The sequence below is a fragment of the Peromyscus maniculatus genome, chromosome 1, assembly GCF_049852395.1.
Source record: "Peromyscus maniculatus bairdii isolate BWxNUB_F1_BW_parent chromosome 1, HU_Pman_BW_mat_3.1, whole genome shotgun sequence".
NCBI classification, from domain to species: Eukaryota; Metazoa; Chordata; class Mammalia; order Rodentia; family Cricetidae; genus Peromyscus; species Peromyscus maniculatus.
The window spans coordinates 181,072,385-181,086,489 of NC_134852.1; the positions used below are offsets into that span (position 1 = coordinate 181,072,385).

A 14,105-nucleotide genomic window follows, 5' to 3' on the forward strand; every position below is an offset into this window, starting at 1 on the left:
CCTCGAACTCATAGAGATCTGCCTGCTTCTGCCTCCTGAGTGCTGAAACTAAAGGCGTGCACCACCACCGCCCAGCTATTGTCTCCTTAAGTTTGTAAACTAGTTCACATCATGGGCTCTCAGTACTGTGCGAGCTCCTAGGAGAGGCTTCAGTAACTGGAAAGGCTTCGGTGGGTTTTGGCAAATTGGAAAGTTATTCAAGCTACTTTTTTTTAAAAAAAGTCATCCTTATACTTTCTGTTGCTCTCGAACCACTTCTGGTGCCAAAAATCTGTATCTGTATTAGACAATGTCCTCTAAAGGAACAGAACTTACGGGCGGGGGGGGGGGGGGGGGGTGGGGGTGGGAGAGAATGGGATTTATTAGGATGGCTTACAGGCTGTGGTCCAGCTAGTCCAGCAACGGCTGTCTACCAGCAGAAGGTCCAAGAATCTGTAGTTGTTCAGTCCGTGAGGTTGGATGTCTCAACTCGTGTTCAGTATTTGTCAGAACTGTGAAGAAATAGCTTCTAATGGCGGTGAAGGAGTGGAGTTGCCAGAGGGAGAGCGAGGGCGGGCAGGCAATGAGCCAATGCTTCCTTCTTCTGCGTCCTTTACATAGGCTGCCAGCAGAAGGCATGGCCCAGATTAAAGGTGGGTCTTCCCACCTCACAAGATGTGTATTAAAGGTGAGTCTTCCTCTTCAAACAATTTAAGAAAAAAAAAATCCCTCACAGGTGTACCCAGCTGCTTGGCTTTAGTTAATTCCAGATGTAGTCAAGTTGACAACCACGAACAGCCACCACAGCGTGTATCCACATGTGTGTGTATGTTACAGTTTGGATAATAAGTTGTATCCTCCAAAAGCTTGTATGTTGATGTCTTGGTCCCTAGTTGGCAGCTCCAGTCATTAAGAGAAATGGCTGTGACTCCATTGATGAATTAATTCATAGGTACAGTCAATGGTGTCATAAAGAGAGTGGCCTCGATTCAGTCACGCTGTCAACAAGGCCCAGAAACAACATGGGCAACAGCATGGACTGAAAACTCTGAAACCAAAACCCAAATAAATCATCCTTCTTTCCAGTTGTCTCTCTGAAGTATTTGTCACTCCAGCAAAAAGAAAAACAATATTAATTATTACTTGGTGGAGAGAGCAAAACGTATCTAATAATAGATGGACATTTAGATACATGTGTATTTTTTTTTATGCTGTAGAGAATGCCTGTTTAAAGAGAGGCAATGGGGGTGGGAGGAGGGAAGAGAGGGGGATCTGTGACTGGTGTGTAAAATGAATAAAAAATTTCTTAATTATAAAAAAAGAGAGGCAATTAAATGTAGTTGCTGTAGGAGGGTGTGATCATTGAGGACCCTATTTCTCTTATACATTTTCATCTGCTTTGGTTTTTCTAGAGGAAAAGCCATTGTGACAGTGCATCAATCAAGAAACAAAAGACAAACATTCCACATTCCAGGCCCTTCTCCTGCTGCCCTAGTCCACAGATATCCTCCTCTGGTGGCCATGGGCGGGTCTCCTGGGAAATTGGCCACTTCCCTGTGCTGGGCAGCATCTACACTCAACCTTCCATGTACCCCATTCCTTCAGGTAAAGAGACCTACACAGGCTGCCTGTCAACAGGAGTACTTCTAGATCCCAGCATCTCACAGACGCAAGGCTTCATCAAACCTGAGAATAAAATGTTGGCTCATGTATCCATATTTTCTACCAGAAAAGGAAGCAAGTATCCGCCTGCTCGTCACACGGCTCTCTGTTCACATCAACGTTGAATCTGGGCTTATCCAAACTTTTCTACTAGAATATACTGTCCACAAAAGCAAGGAGTTTGTTCTCGTTTAGGTTCAGTGCCCAGACCAGCTTTGTGTACCTAGAAGGCACTTGGTCAACATTTATGTCATGAATAAATATATGCAGCCTGGTGTATTCAGCCACTGGTCTTCAGCATGGTATCTACACACCAAAGACCTTCTGTAAGTGTTTCAAGAATTTTTAAGTCCTCGAGATTCTGTGTACACACTGACGGATATATAGGCAAGCATACTTTTGTTGTTGTTTTCTTCTTGATACTAGCTCACGCCTTTAATCCCAGCACTTGGGAGGCAGAGGCAGGCGGATCCCTGTGAGTTCGAGGCTAGCCTGGGCTACCAAGTGAATTCCAGGAAAGGCGCAAAGCTACACAGAGAAACCCTATCTCAAAAAAACAAACAAACAAACAAACAAAAGATACTAGCTCTAATAAACCAGGGTAAGGAATTCTGCCCTGCCTCTCCCTTTGTTCATTCCCTGCCTCACCTTTCTAAGGTGTCCAGAACCTTTTTGCAGTTAGGGACTGGGACACCTTCTCTGGCTGCTAGCAAGCTGGGCTGCAGGGCTCAGTGGGCAGCACTGAGGACTTCGTGTGAAGGTGGAGAACCAGGTTAAGTAGAAGAGAACAAACAGGACCGGGTTAACACACCCCTTCCAAGATGGTATTAGAACTTTGATCTTGAAGGAAAGTGTCCCGCGTTTAAAGGCCTCTTCTGTGTCCTCCCTCCATCAGCAAGCAGCGTCTACAAGCCACCCTGCCCCGAGACTCTACCAGGACTCAGGCTAGTCTACAGCTTATTGTAAGTCACTCTTCAGTCTAACTTCTTTTGTGCAGATCCTCTCTTAGCACAGAATATTCTCAGCCTGGTATGGTGCTGCAAGCCTGGAATCCCGGCTCTCGGGGGAGAAGCTGGGGCAGAAGGCTCACAAGTTCAAGGTCAGCCTGGGCTACATAATAAGACCTTGTCTCAAAAAGCAAAACAACCAAAGTTTAAAAAGTCAAAGAATAGTCTTTAAAAGGGGCATAGAACTAAAGTTACATCTGAAGCAGTCTAGAAATCATGCGGTCCAACACCCTCTTTCCTTTCAAATAAAAAACCAGACCCCGGGCTTGGGATATAGCTCAGTTGGTAGCATGGCTGCCTAACAGGCAGGAAGCCCTGAGTTTGATCACCACACCACACAGACAAGCTTGGCCACTCATTCCTGTATCCCCAGCATCTGGGAGGCAAAGACAAGAAGATCAAAATTTGTAGTTCATCCTTAGCTACACAGCAAATTGGAGGCCAGTAGGGGATACATAAGACCTTGCCTCAAAATAAGTTAATCAGCTCACTGATTAAATTTTAAAATTAGACTCAAAGGTGACTGACTGCCCTCCTGATGACTTTCCATAGTCTGGACTGCTTATTCTCCTGCCCGCACTCATCACTTCGGGCGACAGAGATACCCAGGACACTGCGTATCTGTACTTACCATCCAACAGCCAGCTATACTGTGTGAGGTTTTTCAGCTCGTGGAGGGCCAGCCGAGTCATGACATCATCTGGGATGAGCTTCCCTTGGTCAATGAAAGTCTTGGCCAACACACCAATTTCTACAGCAGAGGGAAAAGCCAGTGAGTGTGTTTGCTTTATCAAACTAGTCCAGATCTCAGGAACTTGTTTTCTACAGGATGCTTCCAAACGTCAGGCCTATGAGAAAGCGCATTATTAACAGCTCTTCTGCTACAAGCACAGGTTATGCTGGACATAGTGGCGCACACCTGTAATACCAGCAGGAAAGCCAGCCCCAGGTACATATACAGGCCTGAGGGCCGTTTGTGCTACAGAGGGCCCTGTCTCAACAAAACCAACCAACCAACCAAAGGGAAGCAAAGACAGTATGAATGCCCCAAATTCAACCCCCACCTAGTCTGCGTGTGTATCAAGTCCCAGGCCATCCAGGGCCATATAATGAGACTCTGTCTCAAAAGAACAAAACCAAATGGGTGTGGTGTGGCGGTGCACTCAGAAGGCCAAGGCGGGAGGATTTCCACTAGATTGAGGCCAACCTCAACCACATGGTGAGTTCCAGGCAGCCAGAGATACACAGCAAGACCATGTCTCAAAAACCACAAACACAATAAGGGGCAGGAGGAGGGAAGGTGTTGTGGATATCGCTCTGTATAAATAAAACACTGATTGGCCCCAGTAGCCAGACAGGAAGTATAGGTGGCACTAACAGAGAGGAGAATTGAGGGAACAGGAAGGCATAGAGAGAGAGACCGCCTGGAGCCACCACCAGGACAAGCAAGATGTAAGGTACCAGTAAGCCACGAGCCACATGGCAAAGTATAGATTAATAGAAATGGGCTAAATATAAGAGTAAGAACTAGACAATGATAGGCCTGAGCTAATGGCCAAGCAGTTTAAATAATATAAGCATCTGTGTGTTTATTTTATAAGTGGGCTAAAGGACTGCCAGGGCTTGGCGGGGACCGGAGAGAAAACTCCAGCTACAAGAAGGACTGGGAATTTAACTGAGCTTTTAAAGTGCTTGCTTAGCATGAAAGAAACCTGGGCTTAGGTCTCCAGCATAAGACTGAATGTGGTGGGTGAACATGCCTATAATCCCAGCACCAGGGATGTGGAAGCAGGAGTATCAGACATTCAAGCTCATCCTCAGCTATACAGAGAGTTCATAGCGCACTCCAGAGACCCTGACTCCAAAAAAATAAAGTAAGCCTATTCCTAATCATGTAGTATGTACAACTATATAAACACTAATGTCTACATATTTCACTTTTCTACAACTTCTAAAAAAATTTAGTTAGAAAAAACTACAGAAGGGCTAATGAGGGTGGTAGCTCAGTCAGTAAACATTTCCCTGAAAGCGTGAAGACTTCAGGTCAGTCCCCAGAATCCAAATAAACCAAAAGCTGCTATGGTGGCATGAGCTTGTAATACAGCATCAGGCAGCAGAAACAGGTGGATCCCTGGGTTTGCTGGCCAGAGAGCCTACCTTACTTGGTAGGTTCCAGGCTAGTGAGAGGCCAAAGAAAAAAGTGGATGATTCCTAACTATGAACTTACCATTACTAAGAATTTATGGTTACTAAACCAGTTGCCATTTGACAAGCATACCACCAGTTTACAATGTCCAGGAGAGGACCTGGGTTCTGGGAAAGTGTCCTCCAAACCCACTAAAGTTTGGAGGGGCTTGAGATGTGGATCTGCTGGTCAGAGCACTTGCTGCTCTTTCAGAGTACCTGAGTTCAGGTCCCAGCACCCACACTGAGTGGCTAAAAACACCTGTAACTCCAGCTCCAGGAGATTCATTGCCCTCTTCTGGCCTCCCCTGGCATTGCACTCACATGTACGTACACACACACACACACACACACACACACACACACACACTAATAAAAAAAAAAAGAATATTTAAAGGTAACGAAATAAAATAGCCTTTGGAAAGTTCCATGTCCTTAATATGTAGACTTCATTTGATCACTTCTTCTTAAAAATTATGTGTAAGGGTGTTTTGTCTACATGAATGTCTGGGCACACGTGTGCATACCTGGTTCCCAAAGAGGCCGGAAGAGGGCCTCAGATCCCCTGGCACTGGAGTTACAGATGTCTGTGAGCTGCCACGTGGGTGCTGGGGATCGAACCTGGTCCTCTGGTAGAGCAGCAGTTCTCTTACTGTCTGAGCCCATCTCTCCAGCCCCTGAATGTGCTTTTAATTCTACCCCTACCTAGTTATAAAACCTTCAGGTACCGACTATTTCACAAGAATTACATTTTAAACAAAATATTGAACACCGAAATCTCCCTTGGCCATCGTTCCTCCCTCCAGCTACCACACAGCTTGAAAGGCTTCCTCTTCCAGACCTCTGTCTCCGGCTCCCTCCTCACTGGGCTTCAGGACAGAATTTCAGCCCAGCTCCACAGGTCTGGCCGTGGTACAGCACTTGCCTAGCATGCACAGGGTCCTTGAGTCCGCCTCCATCCTTCTACCTCTTCCCTCCCTCACCTTGCACTCTTCCCTTCTCCAGGCACCACACACACACACACACACACACACACACACGCAGAGTAACAAACCCCAGTCCTCTTAGTTTTGGCTAAAGTCCTTTGCTCTTTCTTTTGATAGAGAATCAGATTCATCACCAAGTTTGGGATGTGGTTTATTCAAAACAAGCAAATTAAAAGATACAGATATGTGTAAGGGTGGCCAGACATTCATGAGCCAGAACTCATTAAAAAAAAAAAAAAAAGTCTGAGCCGGGCGTGGTGGCGCACGCCTTTAATCCCAGCACTTGGGAGGCAGAGGCAGGCGGATCTCTGTGAGTTCGAGGCCAGCCTGGGCTACCAAGTGAGCTCCAGGAAAGGCGCAAAGCTACACAAGAGAAACCCTGTCTCGAAAAAAACCAAAAAAAAAAAAAAAAAAAAAAAAAGTCTGGTGCACAGAGAAACAGTGTTAAGAGGAGGTCGAATCTCTGAGAGGGGTTTGGGTCCTGAGTCCACCCTCATAAAGGGATTAATGATGCTGGGCGAGCGAATTCTCCGAGTGAAGCCTGGGTAACTGCTTCCTGTGGTTTCTCTTGTCACACATCCATTTGTTCTTCCTGGGACAACCCAGCACAGACCTTTGCCAGTGGCAGCCACCAGATCTCGGCACTTCCGATCCCAATAACGGTGCACTGGATAAGCTTTTTTATTTTCTTCTTTTTTATAAATTATTCAGTGTCTAGTCTCAGCTTATAACAATGAAAACAGAAATTATTTTAAAAGACTCTTATGGCAAGACAGCATCGACCTCCTAAGTAACCAAAAGTTTCCCTCTAGGCTCCTGAAATGTCACAAGTGCTCTCGAGCTTACTGGTGTGTGTGTGTGTGTGTGTGTGTGTGTGTGTGTTCTCTCTGTGTCTCTCTCTTTCCCTCCCTCTCCCCCCCTCTCTCCCCTGAAACCTGCTATGGACTGAGTAGTCAGTCCCAAGTCCATATGCTAAAACCCTAACCTAACCCTTACAGTGACTATATTTAGACTGTATTTACCTTTAAGAAGGTAATTAAGGTTGAAGGGAGTCATAGGGTGGGGCCTCAATCTGATAGAAACTGCGTGTAAACACTGAGGAGGAGACAGCGAGTGCCTGAGCACAGAAGAAAGGCCATAAAGTGAGAACGTCCAGAAACCAACTCTTCCAGAGCCTTGGTCTTGGACCTCTAGGCTCCAAAAACAGTTCTGCTATCTGAGCCACCTAGTCTGTGCTATGATGGCAGCCACTGTGACTAACACACATCCATGTGTCTGCCTGACCCCAAATCCACACCGTGATTGTGAGCACCTTCAGTGAAATCCCCCACTCCGTGTGCATGCCTAATGGACCCATCCATCAGTGGGCAGATGGATCAGTACGTGGGCACACAGACAAGGGTCAGGATTCTCCTGAGGTCCAGCTATGGTGTTTTATTAAATATTAATCTATGAATTTGGGCAGTGTGCTGTGGGGGACAGATGAGAACAAGATACAGTGACAGCTATGCTTGAAAACATCAAAAGGAAACCCTTGTTTTGTATATGAAAAATGAAAGGAAAAAACCACAACAATTTAGCAGCTTACTTTTTGTGGCAGTAATCCTAAACCAATTTCTCTTTTTTAAGATTGCTCTGAATTACTTAGACACAAAATAATGAAAAAAGGAAGCTAATTCAAATATCAACTAAACACAATGTAAAACATCCATATAACACAATAAAAAGTAACCAAGTCCTAATATTCCAGCATGAGGGGATCTTTAAAAGCCCAAGTCAAGCTCAGCAGTGGCATTCACCCCAAGTTTCAGCTCCCAGGAGGCAGAGGTAAGAGGATCATTTGAGCCCAGATTTCGTCTTCAGCCTGGGCAACACAGTGAGACAGTGTCAAAACCACAGACCCAGCCCGGAGGTCAAAGATGCTTGCCACTGAGCCTTACACCCTGAGCTGGATCCCTGGACCCACATGATAGACAGTGACAGTCCACCCACCCCAAGTTGTCCTCTGACCTCCACATACATAGTCTGGCACATATATACACAAGTGCACATGCACTCTAAGTAAATAGATATAATTAAGACAAATAATATGCTAAGTGAAAGAAGCCAGAGAGAAAGCCTGCAGACTCCCATTTCATTTCTGTGACGTGTCCAGAAGGTGAGAACTGAAAGATACAGTACTGTTGCCAGAGGGTTGGGTGGGGTGGGTGGGGATGGCAGTGACTCATAGGTAAGAGGTTTCTTTTGTGGGTAATAAAAATGTTCTAAAATCTGTTGTGGCGACAGTTACCCAACTGTGATATACTACGTGCACTGGATTTTACATACATACACTTTGAATGTTGAAGTTCCATGGCAGTGAGTCATGCCAACCGGGCGGTGCTAGGGGAGAAATGAAGCACTCCTGGAAAGCACACTGTTGACTGTTGAAGGTTCTGTACATCATGGACTTGGGCTCCCACTTACAGAAAACACTAAGGGAAGACAGGCTAGCGTCAAGTCATGTGTATATATATATATATATATATATATATATATATATATATATATATATATATATATACTTTTTTTTAACCAAGAAAGGGTTTCTCTGTGTAGCTTTGCTCCTTTCCCAGAACTCACTCTGTAGCCCAGGCTGGTCTCAAACTCACAGAGATCTGCCTGGCTCCTGAGTGCTGGGATTAAAGGTGTGTGCCACCACTGCCCAGGGCATGAAATCTCTTACAAGGCTCTCATCACTAATTATTCGTTTAGATGTCTTTTTGGAATTCCAAACCATGTAAATGTATTGACTATTACAAATCACCATTATAAAAATAATCTGTTCTACCATCAGTCTGTGTCTTGCTTATATACACTATGCTTCGTGGGTCCACACAATGATGCTTGGCCATATGGACACTTGGGGACCCGAGATTATCTCCTGAGTTAGACTCTCCCAACATACAGATGATATTTAAATGAGATAAAGGGTCAGCCCTCTAGTCTGGCACCACAAAGAAAGCACCCACCAAGGGGCCAGACTGTGCCACTCAGATGCTCACCTTAGGAGGTCTGCCACATCTGAATTCTCACTATGTTTCCTTTAAGCAACACACCTTTTAAAAAAGCTAAAATGTTCACAAAATATATGCTCTTTTTGGCAAATACACCTTGAAATAAATAAAGAAAAAGTCTATCTAAAATGACCTCATGAAGTACTTGGAAGTACTTGGGAAGTACTGCTCTGTGGAAAGAATATATAACTGGCGCTTGAGGCCTGGGTTTCCACTCTGGTACCCCAGAACATGCTGTTTAGTTTCATTTGGGGTTTTGTGTATATGGGAGGGGGTAGTTCATGAATTTGAATCTCACCCTTGTCTGGGCCCATACTAATGGATTCTGTAGCATACCAACTTCATATGTGCATATGAGCATAATGGATTCTGTAGCATACCAACTTCATATGTGCTACCCAGGTGAGTAGAGAAAGGCTGTTTATCCCTGAGGGAGTTCTTCAACCTCTGTGGCACTCAGTTTTCTCATGAAAGGAATGAGGATTACAGTAACAGTGTGAGTCTCAGATCCCAACCTTCTGACTCCACTGTCCTGGTTGGTGCTCTAGGGTCTCAGACCTGCAAGTGTCACCAGGTCACCCAGTGTTTCCAGAGCCATTGTTATCTCTCTGGGGCTGACTGTTTTTCTCACGTACACTTTTTGTCTTAATGAATACTACCCACAACTTGCATTTTAAATCAAACGTAAAGCTGAGGAAGGGATCTAGGTCCAAAAATGGGTAACAATGAAGCGATTACTGCCGGAAGGAATAGATCCTCCCGCTGCCACCAAACACATTTTAGACGACTATATAGTCGGGCGCTAGAAAACAGCACTTTCGTGACATGATGGTTTGTTCCTATGCCACACTTGGAATTTAGTCAAAGGAAAAAGAAGCAAAGTTGCAGCCAGCTGTTCGGGTGCACAGCTGTATTTATTACAGCAGAAAACAGCTAACAACATAAATGTCCAGGAAATAGGGGTCTGCAGAGCCAGCTCTGGGGTTCAGTGCTTCCTTAGCTTGCACAGGCTCCAGAAAAAAAAAATCAATAGCTGATAGCAAGGGCAAAGTTTAAATTAATTGTGCAACCTTCCTGAAATTAAGTTTGAGACGTGCTCACAACAAATGAGAATAAAAAGCATCTAATAACGATTGTACAACTGCACACAGATGCAACCCGGAGAAAGAGAAGAATCAAGAAGGCACCAAAAGCTAACCAGCCATGTCCCCTGGAGAGGCCAACGCACAGGAAGTCAGTTTCCTATCCTGAATTCTCAGGCCCTTTCTTTCTTACCATTTTTTTTTTTTTTTTAAAGATTAGTTCTCCTTTGGCTGTGTCTTTGGGAAATATCCAATCCTTTCACAAATATTTAATGGGACTGTATTCTCACTCCTGACCTATGGGACATGCTGGATACCATTTAGTGAAAAATACTCTGCATAGCAAACTATTAACATCTGTGAAAACAATCTCATGATACTCCCAAGCTTCGTCTTCTGTTCTTGCTAAGGCATTGCCATACTTCTTTGAAGAGCAAGTGACCCGACCATTCTAGGACCTGCCAGTTCTGGATTTCAGGCATCAGCCAGATGTGGAAACCATCCCTAGGGGCCTGGCCGGGGCTTCCCTCTGAGATCTGTAACTTTTCCCAGCTGAACAGACTAACCTCCTGTGTGTACCTTGAACTTTGACCTGCAAAGACTTCTTTCACAAACCTTAGTTCTTCTAGCAGGGACTGGTGGGTCTGTAATCCCAACACTCATGAGATTGAGGCAGGAGGATTGCTACAAGTTCAAGACCAGCCAAAGCTACTGTGAGCGATCCTGTTAAAACAAAAAACACCTACTTCTGATAATGAATCTTTAAGGTTTTAAGAAAGTATTTGTCTCTCTGTGTCTTAAAAAAAGAGCTGCCCATTAAACTACAGAATGAGCCACTGAACATCTCTGCGCCCCCCTCCCCCTTCCATGTTCCAGTTGCCATTCCTGACTCTTGCAGGTATTAAAATGAAGCAAGGAGCACTGTTGCTTTATTCAAATGCCCCTTCATTTACTCCTAAAATGGTCTGTGTTTCCCGAAATCAGTGAGCATTCTTTACCACTCAGTCAGGTGAGCTGAGTCAGCCTGCAGGTCATCCCTAAAGTCCTTCTCTGTACTTTGGATAGCAGCAAACCAACCAGGCAGTCTCCAGGACTGGGGACTGTTTGGCCTCCATAAAATTGCAATCTGTTGCACTACGAACATTTAGCAAGAGTCAAACAACCTTTTGATAAAGTTTAATTAACTGCAACCTTTATTATTTTTCAAGGTCAACATCAGAAGAGAACAAAAGCAGGCTCCAGGGGTGTTGAGGAGCCAACCAAAGAAACTCAAAACAGTGTGTGGATTCCCCCCACCCCATGTGAAAGTCAGTGTCTTTTAAACAAAAACAAAAAAAAGCACCCTTTCCTGCAAAGTAGTTATGCACCCTTCAGGAGGAAGGGGACAGGTAAAATAAATCAGGTAGATTCAGCAAACGGGTGGCTAAACCAACAGGGTAATGGCCATATGGGATGACGGACTGGATCACAGTGTGAAAACAGGGAGCTGAGTAAATATATGGTAACAAGATTCAACACAGAGAGTACACACAAGTGCTTGTACATAAAGAGACACTTCCGGAGGGAAATGGATTGTTTCTCTCTGAAGAGCAGGACAGGGCAGGGACTGAGACAAAGCTTGGCTTTTACTTTCTTTCCTTCTGGTTTCCCTTCTCTCCAGGACCTTTACTTTCTTCTTCCTTTCTTTTTTCTTTTACCTTGAACAGGTATTATTTCTACGTAAATGAGCTTCAAATGAATTTCAAAATAGGCACTAGTTTGGAAATGAAGGTCAACGAACCCGCTATTGTGAAGAAAACATTTGGGGTTCACTTTTTAAAAATAGCCTGCAGCTGTTAGTCGGCTGGCGCCTGTAATCCCAGCACTCACTAGGGAGGCTGAGGCAGGAGGATCTCAAGTTAAAGTTAACTTTAGCTACATCGAATGACACTGTCTCAAAAAATAAATTTAAAATGCTTTTCTTAAAATAGAACTTACCACAAGCCCGTCCATTGTAAAGTGGTTTGTTGACTAGGTTTATGCTGAGTTAGAAGAATTTGGCAAGAGAAACACAATCGTTTATGTAACCGTGCACAAGGATAACTTTCGTGCCTAAGAAATGTCTGCGGGCATCAAAATCTAAGCCAATTTTGTGTCTGCAAAAAGAATAAATAATACTTGACCTTGAAGAAAGGTCAGGACTACAAGATCCCACGGAGTTTACCAAGGACGGGAGTCGGGCGGGGGGCGGGAGTGGGGGGGATGTAGAAAAGAAAGTTAACCCTGGCAGAGTCGAAGCCTGCCTTCCGAGTACTAGGACACGTGGTAGAGCCGGGTACAGCTCCCCAGGCTAGGCCCCCCTGCAGCTGCCAGCCGGGTCGGATGTGCGCCTAGAACAAGGCCGAGGGCTTTCCTTCAGTCTTTGAACTTTCTAGTCCCACCCCCACCCCACCCCACCCCCGCAATCTACCCGAAGCTGCCCACCGAGGTTTCGGCTTTCCCCGGGCGAGATCGGGGAGCGCTGCAGGACCCTCGACCCCGGCCCGCAAAGCCCCTCCGGGACGATCGCACGTTGCCTGCCCTCGGTCTCAGCTCCCACCTGTGCCCTGCAGCATGTTCTGGCGGAGCAGGTCCCCGCTGGAGAGGTGCTTCAGCTCGAAGTGTTTGGTGATGCGCGACGACACGGTGCCCTTGCCGGAGCCCGGGGCCCCCATGATCACGGCGCGCAGCAGCCGCCCCGACGCCCCCATGGTGACGGACGGCGGCCCGAGCTGCGCAGACGCTGGGCTGCGGCCTGGCCTGCACGCTCACGGGCTCCACGGCCCCAGCGAGCTGGCAGCTGCGAGCGGGCGGTGGCCAGGGCGCCAGGCTCTCCCGGAAGTGAGCGCTGGCCACCGGGGCCGCCCCGCCCGCTGCTGCACCGCCCCTCCGCGCCCCTGCACCCCGCTCCCCTCGGCTCCACCCCGCGCCTCTCGGCATCCCCAGACCCTCTTGCCCTGTGCTGCCTGGTCCCAACCTGCAGGCTGCGCCCGAGTGCATTCTCCCGAGTGGGCAACCTCTGAGAGTTCCCTTCTACTTCTAGTCGCCCCTTGGCCACCTCTGGGTGACTGGGTTTCGTTTTCTCTGTGCTCATCTTTTTCACCCTTAGCCCTTTCTAAGAGTCAGGCCCCGTCCTACTCAGTCCCGACAGGAAGCCAGGTGCCCCATTTTGTATCCCCTCCGCTCCCCTGGCTTGCCGGCCCCCCACCCCCTCACACACCTTTTCATGAGACAATTCTCCCTTTGCCTTCTCCCCTCTCTCTTTTCATATTTCCTTCTTCTCCCAGGGGTGACCTTGAACCCTTCTCGCTAAAGTTCTCATCCAGTGAAGTAGGGTCCACAGGTCGGTGAAAGTGTGTCTTATCTCCCAGAACCACTTTCAGAACCAAAAGTAGCTGCCAGGGTTACTTCGCAGAGGTCGAAAGTACTCATTCCTTCAGAAATGCATCCTTTTCAGGAAAACTTATCCAGAGCCTGTTGCTTGCCATCGTTCTTAAGGGCCTCCCAGAATGCTGTGCTGGACACACCAAGTTTCTGCTGTTGGCGTTTTTAAAAGTCCAGCGCTAGAAGCAAACGAGTAAGACCATTTATAATAAATAAATAAACAAACAAACAAATAAAATAAAACAAACCAGCGGGCGGGGGTGGCACAGGCCTTTAATCCCAGCACTAAGGAGGCAGAGGCAGTCTATCTCTGAGTTCGAGACCAGCCTGGTCTACAGAGTTCCAGGACAGCCAGCGCAACACAATGAAACCCTGTCATGAAAACAACAACAACAAAAAGAAGCAAACACCACCAACAACAAAACAAACAGAAGGTGTAGGGGAGTGGAGGGTGGGAGAGGGCTGTTTTAGAACAGGTAGCGGTGAGGCTGTGAAGCGCTGGCGTTGGCTGAAAATATAAACTGAATTGAAGACAGAGGGAGACTGAATGACCCAGGCCTACGGCAAGGCCCAACAGCGCCGAGCCTAGCATGCCCCGAGAAAAGGCGGAAGGGAAGGAGCTGAGTAGTATTTGATCTATAAAATGGACGCAGGTTAGTGGAGCAGTCAAAATGTCTATGAGTGGGCCGTGCAACACCAGGTACCAGGCAAGTGCTCAGGGAAGGCCGCCCACTGTGCACGTGGTGT

The 14,105-nt window shown here is 46.5% G+C and overlaps 1 protein-coding gene across 1 annotated transcript in view; it reads right to left on the reverse strand.

Annotated features, from left to right (window-relative positions):
- Ak3 (adenylate kinase 3) overlaps positions 1 to 12,867 on the reverse strand; it is a 30,300-nt gene extending 17,433 nt beyond the window's left edge. Inside the window, exons 1-2 of the mRNA XM_076561909.1 lie at positions 12,535 to 12,867; positions 3,280 to 3,399 (exon numbers count right to left, since the gene is read on the reverse strand). Of these exons, the coding sequence (XP_076418024.1) occupies positions 3,280 to 3,399; positions 12,535 to 12,685 (271 nt within the window). The 5' untranslated portion in view covers positions 12,686 to 12,867. The remainder of the gene's footprint in view (positions 1 to 3,279; positions 3,400 to 12,534) is intronic.
- Positions 12,868 to 14,105: the final 1,238 nt, after the last annotated feature.